The sequence below is a fragment of the Sorex fumeus genome, unplaced genomic scaffold (assembly GCF_029834395.1).
Source record: "Sorex fumeus unplaced genomic scaffold, SorFum_2.1 ptg000015l, whole genome shotgun sequence".
In the NCBI taxonomy this organism is placed as follows: Eukaryota; Metazoa; Chordata; class Mammalia; order Eulipotyphla; family Soricidae; genus Sorex; species Sorex fumeus.
In genome coordinates, this window is record NW_026606072.1 from 11,800,538 (window position 1) to 11,826,293 (window position 25,756).

A 25,756-nucleotide genomic window follows, 5' to 3' on the forward strand; every position below is an offset into this window, starting at 1 on the left:
TCTCCTCCCAAGCATATGATCATCTAATCTTCGATAAGGGGGCAAGAAAAGTGAAATGGAGCAGGGAAAGCCTCTTTAATAAATTGTGCTGGCAAAACTGGACGACTACATGCAAAAAACTGGGCTCAGATCTCTGCCTAGCGCCATGCACAAAAGTAAGATCAAAGTGGATTTATGAGCTCAACATCAGACCGGAATCCATAAAGTTCACTGAAGACAAAGTTGGCAAAACTCTCCATGATATTGAAGCTAATGGTATCTTCAAAGATATCATGCCACTGGCCAAGCAAGTGAAAACAGAGATAGACAAATGGGACTATCTTAAACTAAGAAGCTTCTGCACCTCCAAAGAAACAGTGACCAAAATACAAAGACAGTCTACAGAATGGGAAAGGATATTCGCCAAATACACATTCGACAAGGGGTTGATATCAATGATATACAAGATACTGGTTGAACTCCACAAGAAGAAAGCACCCCATCAAAAAATGGGGCAATGAGCTCTGGAAAGAAAGATGGCGGCCGAACGGGAGCCTTGTGGAAAGCGGGTTTGAGCCGGGCTCGGGGGAGCGGCGGGGACCTCATGGGAAGGGGGGCTTTGTGGGCCGTCCCCCACGCCCCACCAAGGTCGCCAGCTGCCCCCCACGAGCGGCTCTCCGGCACGGCCACGGCCCCGGAGGCACAGGGACTTAGCACAGAGAACCAGCCGCTTGGAGCAGAAAAGCAAATGGACTTGTGTTGATCCGCGCCACCAAGCCTGCCCGGAGGGGGAAGGGAGTTGACCAGCCCGCCTGCTCCTCTCTGGAAAGATAGATGGCGGCGGCACGGGAGCCTTGTGGAAAGCGGGTTTGAGCCGGGCTTGGGGGAGCGGCGGGGACCTCATGGGAAGGGGGGCTTTGTGGGCCGTCCCCCACGCCCCACCAAGGTCGCCAGCTGCCCCCCACGAGCGGCTCTCCGGCACGGCCACGGCCCCGGAGGCACAAGGACTTAGCACAGAGAACCAGCCGCTTGGAGCAGAAAAGCAAATGGACTTGTGTTGATCCGCGCCACCAAGCCTGCCCGGAGGGGGAAGGGCGTTGACCGGCCCGCCCGCTCCTCTCTGGAAAGAAAGATGGCGGCCGCACGGGAGCCTTGTGGAAAGCGGGTTTGAGCCGGGCTCGGGGGAGCGGCAGGGACCTCATGGGAAGGGGGGCTTTGTGGGCCGTCCCCCACGCCCCACCAAGGTCGCCTGCTGCCCCCCACGAGCGGCTCTCCGGCACGGCCACGGCCCCGGAGGCACAAGGACTTAGCACAGAGAACCAGCCGCTTGGAGCAGAAAAGCAAATGGACTTGTGTTGATCCGCGCCACCAAGCCTGCCCGGAGGGGGAAGGGCGTTGACCGGCCCGCCCGCTCCTCTCTGGAAAGAAAGATGGCGGCCGCACGGGAGCCTTGTGGAAAGCGGGTTTGAGCCGGGCTCGGGGGAGCGGCAGGGACCTCATGGGAAGGGGGGCTTTGTGGGCCGTCCCCCACGCCCCACCAAGGTCGCCTGCTGCCCCCCACGAGCGGCTCTCCGGCACGGCCACGGCCCCGGAGGCACAAGGACTTAGCACAGAGAACCAGCCGCTTGGAGCAGAAAAGCAAATGGACTTGTGTTGATCCGCGCCTCCAAGCCTGCCCGGAGGGGGAAGGGCGTTGACCAGCCCGCCTGCTCCTCTCTGGAAAGAAAGATGGCGGCCGCACGGGAGCCTTGTGGAAAGCGGGTTTGAGCCGGGCTCGGGGGAGCGGCGGGGACCTCATGGGAAGGGGGGCTTTGTGGGCCGTCCCCCACGCCCCACCAAGGTCGCCAGCTGCCCCCCACGAGCGGCTCTCCGGCACGGCCACGGCCCCGGAGGCACAAGGACTTAGCACAGAGAACCAGCCGCTTGGAGCAGAAAAGCAAATGGACTTGTGTTGATCCGCGCCACCAAGCCTGCCCGGAGGGGGAAGGGCGTTGACCAGCCCGCCCGCTCCTCTCTGGAAAGAAAGATGGCGGCCGCACGGGAGCCTTGTGGAAAGCGGGTTTGAGCCGGGCTCGGGGGAGCGGCGGGGACCTCATGGGAAGGGGGGCTTTGTGGGCCGTCCCCCACGCCCCACCAAGGTCGCCAGCTGCCCCCCACGAGCGGCTCTCCGGCACGGCCACGGCCCCGGAGGCACAAGGACTTAGCACAGAGAACCAGCCGCTTGGAGCAGAAAAGCAAATGGACTTGTGTTGATCCGCGCCACCAAGCCTGCCCGGAGGGGGAAGGGCGTTGACCAGCCCGCCCGCTCCTCTCTGGAAAGAAAGATGGCGGCCGCACGGGAGCCTTGTGGAAAGCGGGTTTGAGCCGGGCTCGGGGGAGCGGCGGGGACCTCATGGGAAGGGGGGCTTTGTGGGCCGTCCCCCACGCCCCACCAAGGTCGCCAGCTGCCCCCCACGAGCGGCTCTCCGGCACGGCCACGGCCCCGGAGGCACAAGGACTTAGCACAGAGAACCAGCCGCTTGGAGCAGAAAAGCAAACGGACTTGTGTTGATCCGTGCCACCAAGCCTGCCCGGAGGGGGAAGGGCGTTGACCAGCCCGCCTGCTCCTCTCTGGAAAGAAAGATGGCGGCCGCACGGGAGCCTTGTGGAAAGCGGGTTTGAGCCGGGCTCGGGGGAGCGGCGGGGACCTCATGGGAAGGGGGGCTTTGTGGGCCGTCCCCCACGCCCCACCAAGGTCGCCAGCTGCCCCCCACGAGCGGCTCTCCGGCACGGCCACGGCCCCGGAGGCACAAGGACTTAGCACAGAGAACCAGCCGCTTGGAGCAGAAAAGCAAATGGACTTGTGTTGATCCGCGCCACCAAGCCTGCCCGGAGGGGGAAGGGCGTTGACCAGCCCGCCTGCTCCTCTCTGGAAAGAAAGATGGCGGCCGCACGGGAGCCTTGTGGAAAGCGGGTTTGAGCCGGGCTCGGGGGAGCGGCGGGGACCTCATGGGAAGGGGGGCTTTGTGGGCCGTCCCCCACGCCCCACCAAGGTCGCCAGCTGCCCCCCACGAGCGGCTCTCCGGCACGGCCACGGCCCCGGAGGCACAAGGACTTAGCACAGAGAACCAGCCGCTTGGAGCAGAAAAGCAAATGGACTTGTGTTGATCCGCGCCTCCAAGCCTGCCCGGAGGGGGAAGGGCGTTGACCAGCCCGCCGGCTCCTCTCTGGAAAGAAAGATGGCGGCCGCACGGGAGCCTTGTGGAAAGCGGGTTTGAGCCGGGCTCGGGGGAGCGGCGGGGACCTCATGGGAAGGGGGGCTTTGTGGGCCGTCCCCCACGCCCCACCAAGGTCGCCAGCTGCCCCCCACGAGCGGCTCTCCGGCACGGCCACGGCCCCGGAGGCACAAGGACTTAGCACAGAGAACCAGCCGCTTGGAGCAGAAAAGCAAATGGACTTGTGTTGATCCGCGCCACCAAGCCTGCCCGGAGGGGGAAGGGCGTTGACCAGCCCGCCTGCTCCTCTCTGGAAAGAAAGATGGCGGCCGAACGGGAGCCTTGTGGAAAGCGGGTTTGAGCCGGGCTCGGGGGAGCGGCGGGGACCTCATGGGAAGGGGGGCTTTGTGGGCCGTCCCCCACGCCCCACCAAGGTCGCCAGCTGCCCCCCACGAGCGGCTCTCCGGCACGGCCACGGCCCCGGAGGCACAGGGACTTAGCACAGAGAACCAGCCGCTTGGAGCAGAAAAGCAAATGGACTTGTGTTGATCTGCGCCACCAAGCCTGCCCGGAGGGGGAAGGGCGTTGACCAGCCCGCCTGCTCCTCTCTGGAAAGATAGATGGCGGCCGCACGGGAGCCTTGTGGAAAGCGGGTTTGAGCCGGGCTTGGGGGAGCGGCGGGGACCTCATGGGAAGGGGGGCTTTGTGGGCCGTCCCCCACGCCCCACCAAGGTCGCCAGCTGCCCCCCACGAGCGGCTCTCCGGCACGGCCACGGCCCCGGAGGCACAAGGACTTAGCACAGAGAACCAGCCGCTTGGAGCAGAAAAGCAAATGGACTTGTGTTGATCCGTGCCACCAAGCCTGCCCGGAGGGGGAAGGGCGTTGACCAGCCCGCCTGCTCCTCTCTGGAAAGAAAGATGGCGGCCGCACGGGAGCCTTGTGGAAAGCGGGTTTGAGCCGGGCTCGGGGGAGCGGCGGGGACCTCATGGGAAGGGGGGCTTTGTGGGCCGTCCCCCACGCCCCACCAAGGTCGCCAGCTGCCCCCCACGAGCGGCTCTCCGGCACGGCCACGACTCCAGGGCACAGAAACCAATCTCTTAACTAGCTAACTTTTAATAGAAATTCTTCCAGGGTCAATAAGTAAAATAGCAGAAATTCAAAACCGCGGCCGCGCTACCCTATTTTATTCTTAAACCAAGTTGTAGAAAGCAAATCATTTCACAACGCTGTTTCAGCATGTCTGATTGGGGGGTGGGGGGTCGTAAGCTCTAAACAATAGTTGTGCATCTTCTATCGAAATAATCTATCTAGTCAAAGTAGATAGAGTATTAACTAGAACTCATCTGCCTCACAATAATTGGGAGGGGTGGGAGGTGGGGGTCTATTGGGGTTCGGGGTTAAAAATGAGTATTGGTAAAGGGAAATGTGTTCGGTATCTACATGACTGAGACCTAAACCCGAAAGCTCTGTAACTTTTCCCACAGTGATTCAATAAATAAATAAATTATATAAAAAAAAAAAAAAAGGGGCAATGAAATGAACAGAAACTTTCACAAAGAAGAAATCTGAATAGCAAAAAGGCACATGAGAAAATGCTCTACATCACTAATCATCAGAGAGATGCAGATAAAAACAACAATGAGGTATCATTTCACACCAGAGACTGGCCCACATCCACAAGAACAAAAGCAACCGGTGCTGGAGCTGATGTGGTGAGAAAGGGACACTCCTTCACTGCTGGTGGGAATGCCAAGTGGTCCAACCCTTTTGGAAAACAGTATGGACGATTCTCAAAAAATTAGAATTTGATCTCCCATTTGACCCAGCAATACCACTCCTGGGAATATACCCTAGAGAGGCAAAAAAGTATAGTCGAAGTGACTTCTGCACTTGTTTGTTCACTGCAGCACTCTTTACAATAGCCAGAATCTGGAAAAAACCTGAGTGCCCGAGAACAGATGACTGGTTAAAGAAACTTTGGTACATTTACACAATGGAGTACTATGTAGCTGTTAGAAAAGATGAAGTCATGAAACTTACATACAAGTGGTACTATATGGAAAGTATCATGTTAAGTGAAATGAGTCAGAAAGAGCAGGATAGACACAGAAAGACTGCATTTATCTGGGGAACATAAAGCAACAAAATGGGAGACTAAGACCCAGGAGTGGCCGAGATTAGTACCAGAAATTTTGCTCCATGACTTGGAGGCCAGCCAAACGTGCTAGGTGAAAAGGAAGTTCAGATAGAGAAGATAGCACCAAATAAAGGGTGTTGTGAGGATCCTCCCATGGTGGGAGAAGCATGTCGAAAGTAGACTATGGACTGAACATGTTTGCCACTCAATGCCTCTCTTGCAAAACACAGGACCCAAAAGAAAAGAGAGAGAACAAGGGGGAATGCCCTGCCACAGAGGCAGGGTGGGATGGGGGGGATGGGGAGTGGGAGAGATGCTGGGACCCGTGGTGGTGGAGGATGGGCGCTGGTGGAGGGATGGGCACTTGATCATTGTATAACTGAAACCCAAGCACAAAAATCTGTAAGTCTACAACTGTACCTCATGGTGTTTCACTAATAAAATAAATAAATAAATAAAAACGAAATATGCAAATATATCCTTAGGTCAGAATATAATTAAATGGTTCAGCTTTTATGTCAAGAAAAATAAAGAAACAAGCATCAAAAAAAACTAAAGGCATTTTATTGAGTTATGTTGGAGAATATGCCAAGAACTTAGAGCTGAGAGTCTTACCTTACGAGGATGTTTCCTCACTGTTCTGATGGGGCTGGAATAGATTTCATTCTGTTCTCTTATTCCATTCCTGCTCTGAAATTCTATCACTAGAAAAGTGAAGCCTTCTTAAAAGCCTGGGGACCGGAGAGCAGCAGGGAGGTGTTTGCCTTGCACAGGGTTGATTCAGGTTAGCTCCTGGGCACTCCACATGACCCTGATCACTCCATATGCTCAGAAGTGATCTCTGAGCAGAGACAGGAGTAAGCCCTGAGTACTGCCAGGAGTGGCCAAAAATGAATAACAACAAAAACCCCCACAATAGCCTACCCTCTGGAGGGAAGCAAACACTGGTGGAGGGCGAGGTGATGGGAGCTGGAATGTGAAATATGTAATATGTATGAAACCCTGTCACTGATAATTTTGTGAACCACGAGTCCTAAAACTAAAACTTTAAATAGTCCACCCTCATCTGTGTAAACTCAAAAGGGGCACACACACAGCGGTGGTGGCTCTATCTCTCCCGCCGCCCGCTTTCGGTAGTCTCACCCTTCTTCCCCCACCCCGGGGAGGTCGATGGCGATGGGCAGGCAAAGGAAGGAAACGAGGGCCAGGCTGGTTGCTGTTAGTCGTAGTTTATTCCAATCCTCTCTCCATCCACACCAGTCTCTCTCCTCTGCCTCTGCCTCCTGCTTCTTCCTCCCCCATGCTACTTCATTCTCCTCCATCCCCCTTCATCCTCCTCCTCTGGGGTCTAGGTTCTGATCTTTCTTTCTCTTCCTTCTGATCCCCTTCTGATCCCCTCTTACAGTACAGTTAAATCCCAAAGCATGAGGGGTTGGGGTAATAATTACACATAGGTGTGGTCACAGTCAATAGGGGTAGAACTCTTTCCCTCAGGGAAAGCCACTCCTAGGACAGATCCTGGCTCAGCAGGATGACCCACCCTAGAGCAGAATCCTGGGGGTGTGTTTCTCCTCTCCTTGTCCGACAAGCATATAGGCATATAATATAAATCATTTTGTATGGATACAGTGAAAAATACCTTAAACTTATAAAATTGCCCTCCTAGGGCCATCTCGATCTCAGACTACAGTGCTCAGGCCAGATAGTCTTTCCCACCCCTAGCAGGATCCTAGTCTCATCGTTACTTTGGATCCTGACAGCATTTGTCTATGATCAAACTCTTAACTTATAGTTAAGAATCGTGGCACTTTGGCCTGGCCCATTTCGATGCCAGGGTAGCTCACTGCTTGCCCTGGGTCCATTCAGTCCCTTGTCGGGACCCTGCTTTGGGGGTGTTAGGAACTAAGGACAACTGAGGTTTAAGTCGAGAAAGCAGATGCCCGGGAGTGAATAATATTCAAAGCCAATCAAATCCTAAGTTACAAAGCATAACGTTAACAGTCTTCCTATATCTATACAAAAAGGATATTGCTTTAAAGTAAACTGTTCATAAGGAATAAGGAGAGGAGAAAGGCAATATTTCACTCACACATATAAAATCATAGATTTCTGGGAAACTGATCTTACAAATTAACAAAGTCTGATTAAGGGGAAAGCTGATTAACTGGGTGGGGAGGAGAGCATAGGGAAGACTGTTCACAGATAAACACAATGGAATGGAAGTGCCTCAGGAGCACTGTGATGGGTGTAACCAGATAAACCTAAGCTCCTTGTGGAAGAAGGACAAAGCAATGTCATCCTACACGCATCTACATAGCACAAACTCTAAAATAATACTCTGAAAGGAAGCAGCTTTATCAAAAAAAAATTAATTTTCTATTACTTAAAAAGTCTGGGTTAAAAAAAAGAAAAAGGAAAAAAAAAAACAAGAAGTCTGGGTCTCTATATCACCATACTCAAAGCTTCAGTGATTCTACCTAGTAAATATGATAAAATATTGAATTTTTGCTTACCTGATTCAACACTCCTCAGTGTATTATATTGCGAATAAAGAAGACTGAAAAGAAAAGGCTGTTTCACAGTATTGATTTCACCGTCAGAGACTGCCTGGGACATCAGGCTATCAAGTCAAAAAAGAAAGGACTGAACTGCCTTTTTGCCTGAAAGGAACATGCAATTCTTTGTGATTACCTCTAGTTCTGTCAATAGACTTTCCTTTCCTAGTTGGCTGTCAATAAATACACTTCTGAATGCAGTGCACAATTTATGAGCTACAATTTACCTGTCCATCAGAAAGTTTTGCTCTTATTGCTTAAGTTGCTCTGTTCATCAGAGAAAGAAGTTCTGCTCTGAGGCTAGTCTTGAGGCCATTGTGGAAATGAACCCTTTCCTTTGAAATGAGACACTGGTTTTGCTTCAGATTCGTTTTTTGAGGGAAACAAAAGTTTACATCAGGTCAGCTCAGTCTCAGCTCGATTTTCCTCCTGCTATAACCCCTTGCAACAACAAAACTAACACGCAGACTCTAAGCCATCAGGCCAATTTCCAACTTGAAAACTATCTGCCTCATGGCAGACAGATCTATACGTGCTTCAAGCCTCACTGGCCTCGGACCTGTTCTGGCCATTACCTGCATTCTATTTCAGTCCTATTGGGAAATTAAAGTGGCACAAAAATCAATATTTCACTTTGAAGGGAAAAGAGCTAAATTATCAGACATCTATACATTCCTTGGACTAGACAGTTCTTTAAAACACACTTGGCTAAATAAATTCCACAGTCCCAAATGAGGTAGGCACAGGCATTAACTGGAACAAGTGCCAAGTCTTGCTAGATTAGTCTTTGGCTAATCTCTCTCCAGCTGTTAAATGAAGGAAGAATTCAAGAGAAAATATATTCAGTGATTATCAGGTTTAAACTTTATCCGAGCACTGTAGACCATAAAGATTCTTCTCTCCTGTCACAGGTTGGACTCCCCAAAATTAAAACTCAAACAAAGTGGGCAGCATTATAGCCTATTCCCAGGAAGTTTGGGGGCTCACCTCAAGGCTCTAAAGCGCAATAGCAGACAGAAGGACGAGGCTACAGAAAACGTAGAAGCAGCTCCACAGCCAGAGGACCAGGTCAAGGGGCTCACACTGAATGAAATACCAAGTCCTTCTCAACGTGCAAGGTTTGGATAGAACGTAGTTTTGTCTTAAGGGGGAAAAGGAGACTTTAAACTGCTATTTTAAGGGCCCAAGCATCGTACAGCAGGCCGTGTGTTTGCCTTGCACATGACTAACTTAGGTCCAATCCGAACTTCCTACATGATCCCCCAAGCACCACCACGAGTAGGTCCTGGCACAGAGTCAGGAACAATCCCTGAGCACCACTGTGGTCCAAAACCAAAGCCAAGAACACCTTGCTACTTCACGTATCACAGTCCTCCCTATACAGATTCCAAAAGCAAAGCTTCATTTCCGGGGAATACTTTTCTCTCTTTATGAGCTGAACAGCTAATTGTTTCATATCCTAAATACAGTAAAATAAAGCGCTGTAAATTCTAGCAGGTTTCTGTTCAGAGCTAAGAACAGTCCCTGAGCACTGCCAGGCATGGCCCCAAACTCAAAATTAAGCAAATAAAAATTATTTTTTAATTCTAATATGAGCTTTGAGTATTACTCTAAAGAAATATTTTAAAGCTTTTTTTTTGGGGGGGGGGACAGGGTACTCTTTACACAATAAAACTCTTCAGGAATTAGAAATACTCTTTGTCTTGATAATGCTAGTGATGTTTCACTGGCACAGGAAAGAAACTAGAAATCACTAGGCGCCTCCTCATAGGATTATTTTACTGTAACTAATAAAAAATCGGAGCAAGTTTGAGAATTTCTGATGACACTAATGGGAATGGTGCCTCAAATGAAAATAAGTTAACAACAATAAAAAGCCATTCTTTCAAAATCGCCCTTTATCGGAGTAAAGCTTCTGATCTTTAAATGAAAAGAGAAATTAAAAAAGATGTGCTACCTGCAGCACTGGCACCCACAACAGCAGCAACACCTGAGTGAAGGAAACTTCACCTTTGTTTCTTTCTGTGTGTGTGTGTGTGTGTGTGTGTGTGCGCGCGCACACACACACACGCGCGTGGGGGGGGGGGAGGGAAGGAAGTTATCAGGGGAGGGGTAGGGAGGGAAAAAATCAAACAGATCAGTCAGAGGTGAGGTATCTTTGGAAAATTTAATCTGGACCATATTTTCTTTCTCTTACTGACAGCATCGAGTATTTCCACACTCTCCGGGTGCCACAGCCCACCAACGTCTCCCGCAGTTACACACTGCACCCAGCGTTCCACAGAAAGAGCAGACATTAGCCGTCCTTGCTTCTGAACGTGTCCTTAAGAATGCTGTAAAGGTTTCTTAAAATGAATGGCAAGTACAACAAAGTAAGGCTTTATTTTCTCCTCCCCCTCTTTTTGGTATTCCACACCGGAGGAATAAGGAAGACATGTCACGTGAGCGTCATACCCCGGGGACAGATGCTGGGTCCACCAGGGGTACCCGTGTCACTGAGGTCCAGTGGTCATAAGGAAGAAGACCTGTAAGTACTGGCCAGCCCGCCACTGCCCTGCATAGCACAGGGAGGTTCTGTGGGGTCACCGGCTGCTTCCCGGTGAGCACAGTGTTCCTGGTCAGCGGGACTGACAGCAGGACCGGGGCAAAGCACGGCCAGAAGTCTTCTGGCTGGCACTCCAGCAGCACAGGCTCGCCTCGGCGGGCCTTACAATGTGCACTGACAGGAAGACTACATGTAATTACTGAAAATGACGTGAGGAAAAAAAGTCCCTTTACTAATTCCCATATCAAATTACTAGAATGAAGATAAAAGCCCGTGATAAAACACATTTCTATGTCAGATTAAAGCTACTTCCTTAAAAGAGAACCTAGGTATCTGTCCCAATCTATTTCTGCCTGGTGCACGGATTTCTTTAAATGTACCATCTGAATAGCATTGTGTTTCCACCTTGTCGACGCATTGCTTTAAAAAAAAAAAGCAGCCAAACTTAACTAATTTGGGCTGCAGAAAAACATCTCAGACATGAACCCTTATCTTCTCAAGTATTAAGAGCACATGATTAAAAGGTAATTGAATGGTTTCTTTGCTTAACAGGAAACTATGCAGCTACTGCTGTCAAATCTCTCTCTCTAGTAAACACAGGGCCCCTAATAAATACAAAATTAAATCCTTCTGAGGAGCAGCTTGGTGGTTTTAATTATGTGGGATTTACATTTACTTGTTGAATTTTGTTGTACCAAAAAAAAGTGTTCTTTACTTCTTCATTTTCCTACAGAAGAGATTTCTTGAGCGTCTCAGCAGGCTCTCACACAGACGACAGGCTGGATTCCTCAGATGTTTCTGGAATGGGAGGCGGCTGCATGCCTGGGCTCTCAGAAGCCCTGCAGAAACTCCTGCAGCTGGGTGACAATCTCCGTGTCCACCGTCTCCATGAGGGACTGAAAACCTTGCTCTCCCAGGAGCTCCTGCTGGGCCTTGAGCTTCTCATAGATGAACTGCTGCAGCGACACTGTGTGCACGGGGTCCTTCAGGGCCAGCTGTGGGGTAGAGAGTCACACTGTCAGGCCAGAGAAACAAGACCCTTTTGACCTGTGCCGAGGAAAAGTCTGTGCAGCTTTATAACAAAGCGGCTTCTCCCTCAGCTCCTGCAAAGATTCTTAAAAAAATGAATAAGTAAAATGTGTGAAAGGGGTGTCAAAGAAAAGCTCAGGCAATTAATCCTAGCTCATTTCCCTAGGGCTTCTGAGCATGATTGGTCTGATCAGCCCACTTCTCAGTGGCTGAGAGTTCGTCTGCACAGAAGCATCAGCGCCTGTTGAATGGCTCCCAAAAGGAGTAGAACACGCAGAAAAGCACGTAGACATCGTTGCCCAGTCTTCACCTTATGAAGCCCCATGCCCCACTGTGGCAGCTCAGAGGGCAGCTGGCTCCTGAGGACAGGCTATCAGTTATAATGGACAGTCCCTGTGAAAGCCAGTCACACTCTGTAAGGGAGGGGCACTCTGTAAATTACTATCCCTGTGCTACTTACACCAGTAAATGAACCACACTTTGTGTGTGTGTGTTAGTTACACCCTATAAACTAAGCATACTCTACAAGCCAGTTATCCTCTGTATGCTATGTTGTGTATGTTTTCTGGTTAAAAAAGAAAAGAAAGCAAATAATAACAAAGCCGACAGACATGGCATTTTGGGGGGAAATATGTAACTTTATGTAAACCCGTAATTCTACTACCTAAAAAAGTCAACTACAGGCTGGTTCCTCAAACCCGTGTTCTTGCTGGCCTGTCTCTATTTCTTTTTCTTATTTTCCACCTGTGTTCACTCTTGTACAGGTATTTCCTACTATTGCCACCCCCCCCCATATCTTTAAGTATGTTTCATTCAATAAAAACTATCTTGCTTCACTAAAAAAGAAAAAAAATTAAATCAATACAATAGAAAACATTCTAGCCTCTTTAGACTATTCTATGCCTATGAATTGCACTTATACACAAAAAACCCCTAAATATACCATTAGGACTATTTTGCATTTGTGTAACTGCACCAAAAATTCTACATCAACACATTTAACAATTCTATGCAAGATGCAGTTCAGTGGTAGAGCACCTGGCTGGCATGTGTGTGAGGCTGTGAGCTTGACCCATGGTACTGCTGTTGTGATTCCCAGCATAAGTGTGTAATCTCCAGCCAAGAACTGGATCCCCCCAACCCCCTGCAAGCAAAGCAACTGGGAGGGCCCTGGCACCAGCGACATGCCATCTCCAGACACTGTACCAATGAGCACAATAAGAAAAGAACGACAGGAAAGAATTTTATTTATGCTATCATCTTTTTCTGTTTTAGGAATGTTGAAGCAATCATGCAAAGTTGAAATCCAACATCAACATATTACTGTTCCATGGTATTACATATAAAGACTTTCTCTACATTTCAGATTCCTTGGAAGATGTGTCACGAGGATAATTAGATTAAAAAGAACAATTATGACTCTTCATTCTTATTGTCAAGGTGTTATCACAATCTATACCAGTTGAAAAGTTGTAAGTTTTCACATTACAATGGTTACAACTGGTATTGTTAATATTAAAATGCATTACAACTAAATAACGAGTAGCACTCTACTGCTTTGCATTACCTGGTTAACTTTCTGGCACTGGCACCATTCGGTCCCCTAACCACTACTGGGGGTGACCTCTGAGAAAGATCCTGAACCCCAACGGGAATGGCCCCAAAACAAACCAAAAAGGGTACCAAGGTTAACTATTTTTCACTAATATTTGGGCGTGATTTTAGTTATATGTCGTAGTGAGGTCTCCACCCTCTTTAATACAATAAGTAATATCTGTTATTGCTCTGTATTGCTTGAGAGAGTATGTCCATTTTCATCTTCGACTTCTGTGCACTTTGTAGATGTCTTAAGACTTGTGGAAGCAGAGCCTTCATCTGCAGTTCTTGGTATTGTTCTTTCTTATCATCCCAGGAAATAATATTGAAATTACTCTTGCCTTAGATTTATCATGTGTATCTGGAATGGTTCTGTACAGGATCTGATTTCAGATTCATACCACGTCTGTCTCTGCCTCTCAGTTATAATTTATAATTATGTTTATTGTTTTAAAATCCATTTACTTTGGGCTGGAGCGACAGCACAGCAGGTAGGGTGTTTGCCTTGCATGTGGCCAACCCGAGTTCGATTCCTCCGCCCCTTTTGGAGAGTCCTGAAAGCTACCGAGAGTATCTCTCCCGCACCACAAAGCCTGGCAAGCTACCCGTGACATATTCGATACCAAACACAGTAACAGTGTCTCACAATGGAGACGTAACTGGGCCCACCTGAACAGCTGGAGGACAGTGCTACAGTGCAAAGCGGTGCTATGTACTTCGTTCAAACTGCAAACGTGGTTCAGCTATTTTGTCTACTTAGAATAAAATTAAGTATCAGTAAGAAAAGAGACTTTCTGTGTGGCCATATTGGACACTAAACCACATGCACATAAGGTCTTACAAGTGTTCAGCTTTATGTACAGTTCAGTGGCAAGAAACAGCTTAGCAATTGGCTTTTAATCTAGGCTTTCTGATATGAACCTTTTGCTCTCCATCAAATTATTGCATATACACTTTCTCACTTCAGTTCATTCTAGTTAAACCTTCCCTTGTAAGATGCACTGAATCTCTATAAAGCAACTAGAGAGTGATGTGCAGTCTAAGCAAATGCCCAAAGCAATTACTCCAAGCCCAGATCAGAGACTTCTTCGTGTTTGTTTTAGTATGGAATGTTCCTCACTGGAGTGATGAAATAGAAATCAAACTATTTATTAAACTCCCTACATTTATTAAATTCCCATCACAGGCAAGGCCACCGAGAGGCAAGGGCTATGCAATTCACTGACGTTTCCTTTAAAGTAACAAGGACAAGGCAGAAGATACAGTACAGGAGGGAAGGTGCTTGTTTCCACATGCCTGACTGGGGTCCAATCCCCAGCACAGTTGATGGTTCCCTCAGCTCTGCCAAGAGCGAGCCCAGAATTCAGAGAGGAGTATGCCCTGAGCACTGCAGGCGTGTCCTAAAACAAATACAAACAATGGGGACAAAGGAAGAAAGATGGCCTTGGGGATCCTTCTAGAATAGGGAGAACAGTGCCTGTCATGCTGACAGCACATTGGGAACACTTGAGAAACCTAAAAATGTTAATGGAACTGTCTTACTTCTGGTATTCTGATTAAACTAGTTTCAGGCACCAGATATTTTAAAGCTTCCTTGGGTTATTCTGTTAACTGAGTGGGAGAAACACTACTAGAGAAAAATTTTAGAAAAGCCAGTTTTAAGAACTAAGGTCTCAAGTGAATCCAAGAAAAACCTCTGCGGATTTTATATGATAGCACAGCGGGCAGAGCATTGCCTTGCATGCGGCTGACCCGGGTTCAATTTCTCCACCCCTCTCGGAGAGACCAGCAAGCTACCGAGAGTATCTCGCCCGCACGGCAAAGCCTGGCAAGCTACACGTGACGTATTCGATATGCCAAACACAGTAACAAGTGTCACAATTTGTTGTGAGACATTACTGGTGCCCACTCGAGCAAATCGATGAACAACGAGAGGACAGTGCTACAGTGCTACAATAAATTTTTAAAAAGTAAATCTAACACATGACACTCAAAAAAAAAAAAGGCAAGGAAAGAAGGAAAGAAGGGGCAAGGAGGGAAGGCACATAACTGATACGCTTTTAAAAACTATAGAACATTCCACTTGTAAAGAGCAGACAAGAAAACAGTATGAAGTAGGTTTCTTTCCCAGAAAAGGGGGGAGTCAATTTGAAACCTTTCTTCCATGGCTATATCTACTTCTCTGCAGTGTCCTCCCCCGCCTCCCGGGAGAAGGAGGGGAGTTGGGGCCACACCTGGAGGTTCTCAGGGCTTATTCCTGGCCCAGTGTACAGGGATCACTCCTGGTGGGCTCTGGGAACCACATGTGCTGCCAGGGATCAAACTCAAGTTGGTGGCACGCAAGGCAAGTGCCCTGTCAACTGTACTGTCTCTCGCCAGTTTTAAGCCAGCTGGCTACTTTTGCATTTTATTAGAACACAATCCATCTGGACAAAGTGTTTCCATTAATCAGCAATGAACTTCATGCGTAATTCATGACATTTTATTATAGAAACTTATCTCAAATACTGTATATTCACTCCCTATAGCTGACTGTGGCCCACCAGAGGAAGGACTTAGCAATCAGGTGAATAAGGGAGTGTTCATTCAGATCCATCTCACAGTGGGCCCAGAGGTTTGATGAATCCCGGGGGATTACGTCCCCAGTTCGTGAAAGCATATTTGTAAAAGACATGCTTAGCGCCATGCAGTATCTATCTCCACTCTGTCCCTGAATATGGAGTGAAAACTATTCGAGTGGGAAACTTTGAAAGGAAGTCACTGGAACTGCTGCTGCTTAAAGAAATGATAAACAAAGGCAAAACTGCCTTCCTGCCCCAGTTACAGAGACCAGTATTATCACATGGTCATGATTTCTTACCATATCCAGTCAGTGCAGACGGATTATGGAGAATAACAGCAGATAATCATATGCTTAACCTGGTGATGACTCAAACTGCAGCAACTGTACCAGATGTGGCTTCACTGCTTGAGATAATTAATACTTCCCCTGGTACCTGGTATGCAGTTCTTAATCTGGCAAATGCCTTTCTCTATCCCTGTGAATAAAACTTATCACTAGCAGTGTGCTTTCAGAAGGGAAGACCAGCAGTTCACTACCATCACCCAACCTCAGAGAGCTCTAGCCTTGTGCCATTTTCAGTTCTCAGAGTCCGTGAATTTTCCCCCCGCACAAGGAACCATACTGGTCAGTTACAAACTGCTAATATCAATGTCTGTAAGCATACCTTCGTGAATGCGCAAAAATACACAAAAATTATGTATCTCTTACAAATGAAAGGGTTAATTCAGCAGAGGAGAATTGCTTTTCATTTCACATTTGCAGAGTTGGGGATGCAGGGCTCAATCCCAGTGGTGCTCAGGGTAAACATGATGCTAAAGATCAAACTCAGGGTTCCCGTGTATAACGCACACACTCCAGTCCTCTGACTTATCTTCCCAACCTCCAAGGACTTATCAAATGGCTAGGATGACCCATTTTGTGGCTATTAGTCAACCTCATTTTCCAGACACCTCTGTCATTGCCCAAGGGGTCCACGATGACAGGGATGGAGGTTATACATGAGCTCAGCTCAGCACATGGGCTTCCATTTGAGTGAAAACACAAGTAGCATCACTCATTAATAATTCTACTACTCCACTAGCAAAATAATCGCTTTCTGTCCCCATACAGGTCTTAGGTGAAAAGGCATGCTTCCAATAGGAGACATAATAATAATCCCATCCCACTAAACGAACGATAAGAATGTCACCTGGAGGGCTGGAGTGATAGTACAGCCGGTAAGGCACGTGCCTTGCAAACAGTCCAGCCAAGTCGGGTTTGATCCCTGGCATCTATATGGTCCTCTGAGCCCGCCAGGAGTTATCCCTGTGCACAGAGTCAGAGGAAGTCCTGAGAACCACTGGGAATGGCCCAAAAAATGAATAAACACAAAGAATGTCAACAGATCTTGGTATCTTGAAATAAAAACTAAAACAACAGTTCTGCTTTACACATAGGTCCCTTGGATTTGAGTCCCAGTATGGTGCCTAAGCTCCTCCAGGAGCAACTCTGAACGAAGAGCCTGGAAGTAAGCCATGAGCATCACCGCCATGGCCCAAAAGGAGAAACAAGAGAAAAGAAAACGGAACGGACAGTCCAAAATAAAGGTATAGAAAAGTATGTCTGAAAGAGATCCTTAAGGTAGTAGACTGAATATTACTAGGCTCTGCGATTAAATTTAGCAGAAAACAAGAATATCCCAATCTAGGCAAGCTTAGTGTAGGTCCAGATCCTACAACAATAAAGGTCTATGCGACTCCACTGAGCAAAACATATACAGCTGAGGTGTTTGCTTAAGGCAAAAGGCATAGAGAAGGGGTATGAAAGAAGCTATCATTACATGACTACTTACAGAACCAAGGACTGTGACTGTCATGAGCTTTATTTTAGTATCTTAGTGGTTCTGTTTCCTCACAGAAAGCTCATTAAAAAACTTATGTTTTTAAGATATAATTTTAAAGAAACGCATTTTATACTCATTAATTTTAGTAAATTTCTACTTCCCAATTTACTCTGAAACTTATTAATGTCTTCATTTTTTTTCTAGATTTTGTTTATATTTTACTCACACCTTGTGAATTCTGAGTCCACAGTTTTATTTCTTACTTGATATTAAATTGTCTTAAGGCTATGAATAATTTAATTGAACCCATGTTTCTATGTGTAATAATATCACTGTGTTATAGCATCTAGTTTAAAATGACATTTCTTCTTTAATATGTAGTTTTTAAAACTTCACATTACTGATATGTTTTTCGATCTTTGTTTACTTTCTACTTTTACATCACTGTAGTAAAAAAGAATCACCTGTCCTATTTCTACTCTGGAAAATTAAGGGCTTCTCCAGTGAGTCAAGAATATGCTTCATTTTTATAAATGCTTCATGAGCATATTATAAATATGTATTCTATTTATGGGGTAATTTTTATATACAGCCATAAAAATGACTAAAATACTTAGATCTGTCACTATACACCCATGAAGAGATGATCTGAAACCCCAGTAAATAAGCAGACTGAAGAGCTCCCACAGACTAGCCCTGAGCCTACTCAGATGTCATGGGATGATGTGGCACCAGAGAATAGAGACACCCAAGAAGATAGAATAAACATTATTGTTGTCAGTTCTTTTTATTTGGGGATGGTAGTGTTTGGGGCTACACTGGCAGTGCTCAGGTGACCATAGGCGGAAGACAGAATCGAAGTTGGCTATGTGCAAGACAAACACCTAAAACCAGGTCTTTCTGTCTAGCCAGGAGGCACATCTTTTGAATACCAATAAAATATGCTGCCTTGGGACCAGAGCGATATTACAGTGGGGAGAGCATTTGCCTTGCATGTGGCTGACCCAGGTTTAATCCCCAGCATCCCACATGGTCCCCTGCATACCACCAGGAGTAATCCCTGAGCATCGCTGGGTATAATCCAAAAAAGCCAAAGGAAAAAAAAAGCTGCCTTTTGAAATGATCTTTTATGTTTCATGAAAGCATTTTTACCAATAATTTAGCAATAAGTATTAAATTTCTAGTAACGTGGCTATCTTTTTACACTTAAAAAATCAATTCTAAGGTATAACTAAATAAATAAGAAACTCGACTTCCATTTATCTTACCAAAATCAAAATGACTGTATAACAAATTATAATAGGATATTTAGGGGTATGCAACAAATAGTATTAATATGCAGCTATTGATGCATATTATTTAAAAAAGCCTGTTGGTCAGATATTTAGGTATTCATTAATATCTCAATTCCTCTATTTGCTTCCAGGAATACTAATACTCACATCAGCATATTCTGAGAAAATAAACCAAATGTGTGCCATAATACATCCATCCGATTACATGTGGTTACCAAATGACTGAGAATGGAAGGAGGACAAAAAGGAACACCAAGATGAAAACAAGGAAGATTTATATTCGCAATCTAAATGTCATCACTGGATATGCTCTCTGGGTTTTCTGAATAGCATTTATTGCTGCCTGGAGTCTTTATTAAAGGGGCAGAGAAATCTGAACCCTACAAGTGTGAGCCTTCTATAGAAAACACCTGCTCCTTATTGCACCAATCAACTCTGTGGTTCCAAGATGTGAGATCACAAGCAAATTTTATGAGAATCTAAAGTCTCTTGATTAAACGCTGTGTAAGGTCAAACTATTGGGTGAAGGACTGAAAAGTGTAAGGACTATAAATAGAAAATGCTGAAAGAGAACCATAAACAAGAAGGCATAATAATGTCAGCCAGTGCCTTCAAGCTATTGCAAAAGCTGGGATTATAATTCCACCCAAAAGATTGCAAACCAACAATAATTTCTAAAAATTACAGGATAGCAACTGGAGAGCCCTGGGTTTGAACCCCTAGCAATGCCCACTATGGCCCTGATGGCCCCAGCACTGCTGCATCTAACCACAAAACCATCCGTCCTATTGGTCCAGTATCCCTGAAAGTGGCCCGAGTCGAGTGCCCTGAGCACGGCTTAGGACCCTTCTTCCCCCAAAGACAATATACCGGAAATGAACAAAAGAATAAAACTTTTCACTCTGACCATCTCCTGATAGGAGAAAAATATGTTGAAAAGACTGCAATATTTTAACACTTGCATTATCTACTTTTGGAAAAGGAAATTCTAATTCTGTGTCTGTTTCACTGAAATTACAACCTGTTTGAAGCTATTTAACCTGGATAATCTTATAATTAACAGAGCTGCAACCATAGTTTTACTTTTCATGTAACAAAACATACTCAAAGGGAACACCATATCCCTAAGATATGGGTCTAAAGCATGGACATACTAGGCATGAAAGGGATGATTCTCACACCATGTCTATCATACACATATAAGACCCTCTACAACCTGCTTGTTTTGGCATACAGTAGGCAGAAGGCACCTAACACAAGTTTCCTAAGTGACACCCACACAGATACCCACTGTTCAGTCTAATAAAAATTAATAACTACTCCTGTGTATTGTAAAATGATAAACAGCAACCTTGGCACCTACCCGCTAAATGCCAATGCTACTGCCTTGAGCTGTGACAAAAATTTCTCCAGACAATGCCATAAATCCTCTGGTGGGCTTAGGACACGCAATTCAAAGTGCTCTTTTATAAAAAATCTATTGTTTATATGTGAGAGTAAATCTAATTCTACTGAATTTACTCAACGATCTAAAGTCATTTTAATTAGAGTTAAGAAACATCCATTTATTTGTTGCAGTTTCTTCCAGCTCAGTAAGTGGTGGGGAAAAAATTCTAAGTTGAAAGAAAGTTATAAATAACTCCTGTATAGTTTCTATAACAAAAGAATTCCTCTTTTATATTTACTTTAAAGTGCTTCAAGCGGGTAGCTCCATAAAAGTCAGAGGACTTATTAATCTGATCTTTACATAAACAAGCAGAACTGAGATACGAAGTGCATATAAAACGGCACTCAAAGACTGTCACAGACCAATTCACATAAAAATAAAAAATGGCTATGATATAAAGAATCCAAACCATTAATTTGTAAACTCTTTATAGCTAATAAAAACCTTCCCAGCCAAAAGAAATATCTGTGAACATATCAGCATATGTATGAGCACTGTAGCACTGTCCTCCCGTTGTTCATCGATCTGCTCGAGCAGGCACCAGCAACGTCTCCATTGTGAGACTTCTTGTTACTGTTTTTGGCATACTGAATACGCCACGGGGAGCTTGCCAGGCTCTGCTGTGTGGGAGGGATACTCTCAGTAGCTTGCCGGGTTCTCTGAGAGGGGCGGAAGAATCGAACCTGGGCTGGCCTCATGCCAGGCAAACACCCTACCCACTGTGCTATCGCTCCAGCCCTACATGTATGAGAATTAAACTATATTAAAATGGGTTTAAATTAACCTAAATAGACATTTTCTTTCTGACAATTTGACTGAATTAAAGTCATACACCTTATCTTTTCCAATACATACAGAGTAAGTCATGTACAACGAGCTATGTTTTGTTTTTTTCCATAGATACAGCTAGGGAAGACCATAAAGAAGCAAATGCTTTCAAAGCACTGCTCAAAAGAATAAGCTGTAATATTATTAGACTTAAGCGAATATCACAAATGGAAAATAAACCTGTATTCTTGGCATTAAAACAGTCAACCTGTACCTGACTTTCAAACAATACTTTTCCTTCTGTTTTCCAACAAGCATAAATGTTTTATTTTAAACTGAGGTTGTCAACAATTCTTTAGAACTGTTTAATTTGTGTGATAAATTACATGAAATGATTTTCAAGCAAGATATTCAAGTGTGCTATAAATTACATGAAACAATTTTTAAGCGAATCATGCTAACTTTATTAAAATATTGAAATGTTTAGGCTAATTCAATTCAGACAAGCGAGTCAACAAACTACAGCTTTTAGTTCTAAACTAAACTCATGCAAATCTGGCCACGTATCCAGTAATGGTGGCATCTGAAAACAGTAGAGGCTAGACTGGCCACAGACAGAGTTTAGCTATGCATCTTTAAGCTGATACCCATTTATTAAAAAAAAAATTCTATCTGGATGAAAGGTTTAAATCAAATAGTAATAAATCTAGGAAACCACACTTTTTTTCTTTTTTCTTTTAGAAACCACACTCTTAAAGAGTGGGGTAAATCATTTCAAGCAAGATAAAAAACTTGAAAACTGAGAAAATAAAAATATGCTGCTGACACAGTATGATTTGAAAATAACAGACTATCACTGAAAATCCAAGCACAAAACAACTTCTTAAAGAGCAGTGCAAATGTTCAAAGACTGATGGCATCCTCAACTGTTAGCAGGACATCATTAAGAAAGGGAATCTAATGGGGGAGTCCCACTAGCAGTTGGAAAACGCTATCAAGAATCAGAGTGGAAGCCATAATTTACAAAACTGAATAAGGGAATCACAAAACAGAGAAATTCTTCTAAACCATAATATGCAAGAGATGCTCCTGGGGCTAGAGTGATAGCACAGCGGGTAGGTGCCTGGCACACAGCAGACCCAAGTTCGATTCCCATATGGTCCCCTGAGCACCGCCAGGGATAAATCCTGAGTGAAGAACCAGGAGTGACCCCTGTTCATTGCTGACTGTGACCCAAAAAGCAAAAAAAGAAAAGAAAAGAAATGCTCCTAAAATAACATATCAAGACAAACAAACAAACAAAAAAACACCTATGCTTTTTGGCACACTTCATGTAAGATTCTTGGATTTCAAGTTGATGAACTGAGCCAAAGTGGTTCACTGACTGTCTCTGATGAATTTATTCTGTAATTAACTGCCCAAACCATGTATAAGTCAAATACACATTGCAATATACTGCATGGTTCCCAGGTGTGCACTCTTCTTTGCAGCAACAAGTCAACAAATTATTAAAAAGCAAAGCACTTAGAAAACAGCAAGTTGAAGTCAACATATACATGAAAGATACTAGGCTGATTTTTTTTTAATCACTAAAGAACTTATTCACCCTACTGATTGATGATAACTAGTGCAACCATAAGAAAACAGGCAATTTTCGTTAGTTTTGGGGCCATTCTCATTGGTGCTCAGGCATCACTCCTGGCTATGCTCAGGGGATCACATGTAATGCTGGAGGATTGAACCCGGGCCGGCCGCATGCAAGGAAAGAGCCCAGCTGCTATACTATCTCTCCAGACCCAGCGATGTGAATAGATTCTGTGAACTAGAATCAGGAGTCATACAGCACGAGGAAGTGTTCTACTAACATCAAGAAGAATCTTTCCCTTTCTCTCAATGGTAATGAATCTTACTGAAAGAATAACACATGGAATGAAAGACAGTTATTCATTATTCTTGGAAAATATAATGTCACAGAAGTTAAATAAACAAGAAGGCATTTCTAATGGAAAAAATGAGAACAAGTCATCCATCAAAGGAATATAAACAAGTGTCTGAAAAATGCACAGCATTACTATGTAGCAGGAGAGAATATATTAAACAAGTTACTACTTTACCTACTATATTGCCCAGGATCTGGCATAAAAATGCATTACTGCCTAGACATAGAACTTCAAAACTGTACCACTTTTCTGGGAAGTGAAAACGTTTCATTAAAAAAAAAATGCCAAATTCCCCTCCCCCTGTCTGCATAATCACATTGAAATATCTGCCATTCTTCTACACTCAAAAGGCTTGCGCAGGACTCAACTCAAAACTCTAGCTTATTTATTTTAGAACAACTGTTACCGCAGAGAATATTTACAATTGACACTAAATGTTTAAAAGACAGATTCAAGAATGAAGGCTTAAAAAAATTACTAATTTATACTTTTTCACCAAGAAAAATTAAGGGGTGGGACACAGCTCAAAGTACTATGTATGCTCGCACACAGGGGTTCAATCCTGGCACCAGAGGGTCCTGCAAGCACTGTGCTAGGGAGGGAAACAGGAAGAGGAGGGGGAGGAAAAAGAGTGAGAGAGGGGAAAAAAGTGTGTATCAGTGTGTGAGAAAGAAAAAAAAAAGGCAAAAAAAAGAATGCATAATATTACTAATTGGTGAACAACATTTAGATGACTATTACAAAATCAAATAAAACATGAAAATACACACATACAGAGATACCTAACTGCAATATAATAGTAAAGACAGTGGGAAAGGGCATTTAATATCATGTGCTTATTTTGTGTTTTAAATGAGATTATTTTACCATTAAAAAAAACACTTCAAGATCATAATTTCCTCAGAACAATCCTTAGACACTGCTAAGGACAATTCATTTAAAAACACTTTATTATGTTTACCTCAAAAGACGGATTTCTTATAAAAAGACATTTAGCAGTATTGATAACTTTTTGTTTGTTTGTTTGTTTTTTTAGCAGTATTGATAGCTTTTTGAGAAAAAGAATGAAGCAAAAGGAAACTCAGGAATAAAAGCGGGGAAAACCAGCAAGAAGACAGTCCAATGTTCACTGGCATGTTATCTGAGCTGTGTGCAAGAGCTCATGATCAATGTCAGTACACTGACTCAGCACCACTTCGCTTGAGTTTCCAGGAAAACAGCATTCTGGACTCCTCCTGAAGATTTTTAGTAAAAGCAAGTAAATAATAAAGAAACAGCGAGGATAACCGCTTTCTAACATTAAAAAATTCAGATATCAGCTATTTATCTAACTCAAGTTAAAAAAAAAAAACAAAAACCAGAACTCTCAAGGGCATTTTCAATAGAATTTTCTTTTTCAGTGTCTTTTGATTACTATGATACAGCCTACTGTGAAGGATCTTAACCTCTGTATCTCAAACTATTTTTTGATTAACATTTTCCCTCCATCGCAGGAAGCATTGCTATCACAGGAGGATGCCTAGTTATCAACTTGTGTCTTTATTACATCTCAGCTGGATCATCTCAATTCATTATTTCCTGTCCTCTTGAATTGCTTTAATGCCGCTTGTAACTGCAGCTTCTAAGAACAGAATTAACCACTGCAACAGTGCACTTCTAAAACTGGGGGCAAAAACACTGATGGAGGGTCATTTGTGCAGAAAGTTAAAGACAACTTAAAATTTTGAAATAGTTTTAAGTCAGTTAATCTGCCCTTTTGTGTTTTAGCATTTCATGGAAATAAAGATGCATTATTAGCAGCAGCTTAACAGTCAGTCAAGAAAAAAGGTAGAACGTATAGAGAAAAACAAGAAAATACTTCTATTTTAAAAGATTGGCTTCGTATGAAACCAATGTATTGAATTTTTTAAAAGAAAATGTAGGAACATATGCTAGAAGACAGATTGTAATGATAGAAATACACACTAATGGGCTAGAGTGATAGCAGAGCAGGCAGGGCGGTTGCCTTGTACACAGCTGACCCAGGTGAGCAGAGAGCCAGTAGGAAGCCCTGAGCAGCGCTGGGTGTGGCCACAAAACAAACAAAAAAGAAATATACACCAGCAGAGGAAATAGCAATGATAAAGACCAACAATCTACATATGGTGAACACTGGAAAATGTTATACTGCATGAATACAAAAGAAAGAGAGTGGGGAGCACAGGAATGAGGACACAATAATCTGAGCCTTTGATAATCAGTCTTGGCTGGGGCAAATAAACAATATAAGTGAAAACCACTTCAATAATGTAACAGCTTCCTTTGCAAACGAAAAACAATTATTTTTAATTATAATTTTCAAACTTGGGCTAGAGCGATAGCACAGCGGTAGGGCGTTTGCCTTGCACGCAGCCAACATGGCCGACCCGAGTTCGATTCCTCCGCCCCTCTCGGAGAGCCCGGCAAGCTACCGAGAGTATCTCGCCCGCACGGCAGAGCCTGGCAATCTATCCGTGGCGTATTCAATATGCCAAGCACAGTAACAACAAGTCTCATGACGGAGACGTTACTGGGCCCGCTCGAGCAAATCGATGATCAACGGGAGGACCGTGACGGTGAATTTTCAAACTTACTTAACACTATCATTTAAGAGGTAAGTTTTTATGATCAGGTAAAAACTAACTTCTAGACTTAGTGAAAACTATAGTGGTTAAGAGAAGTAAAGGGAAGCAGGAATGGAAGTAGAAAGGTCTTTATGGTGGCGTAATGGCACTGGAACCCTGCGGGTGGAGATGGTGAGTATACATACATATCTATATATAAAAAGTGTGCTGCTAAATAGCTGTAATTCCATAATATCATAAACCAATGATATATCAGTAAGTCAATAAAAAGAAGTTGCTTGC

General features: G+C 44.6%; 1 protein-coding gene across 1 annotated transcript in view; it reads right to left on the reverse strand.

Moving 5' to 3' along the window:
• Nucleotides 1-10,224: 10,224 nt before the first annotated feature.
• IPO11 (importin 11) overlaps nt 10,225-25,756 on the reverse strand; it is a 185,194-nt gene continuing 169,662 nt past the window's right edge. The window contains exon 30 of the mRNA XM_056112106.1: nt 10,225-11,406. Within this exon, the coding sequence (XP_055968081.1) occupies nt 11,242-11,406 (165 nt within the window). The 3' untranslated portion in view covers nt 10,225-11,241. The remainder of the gene's footprint in view (nt 11,407-25,756) is intronic.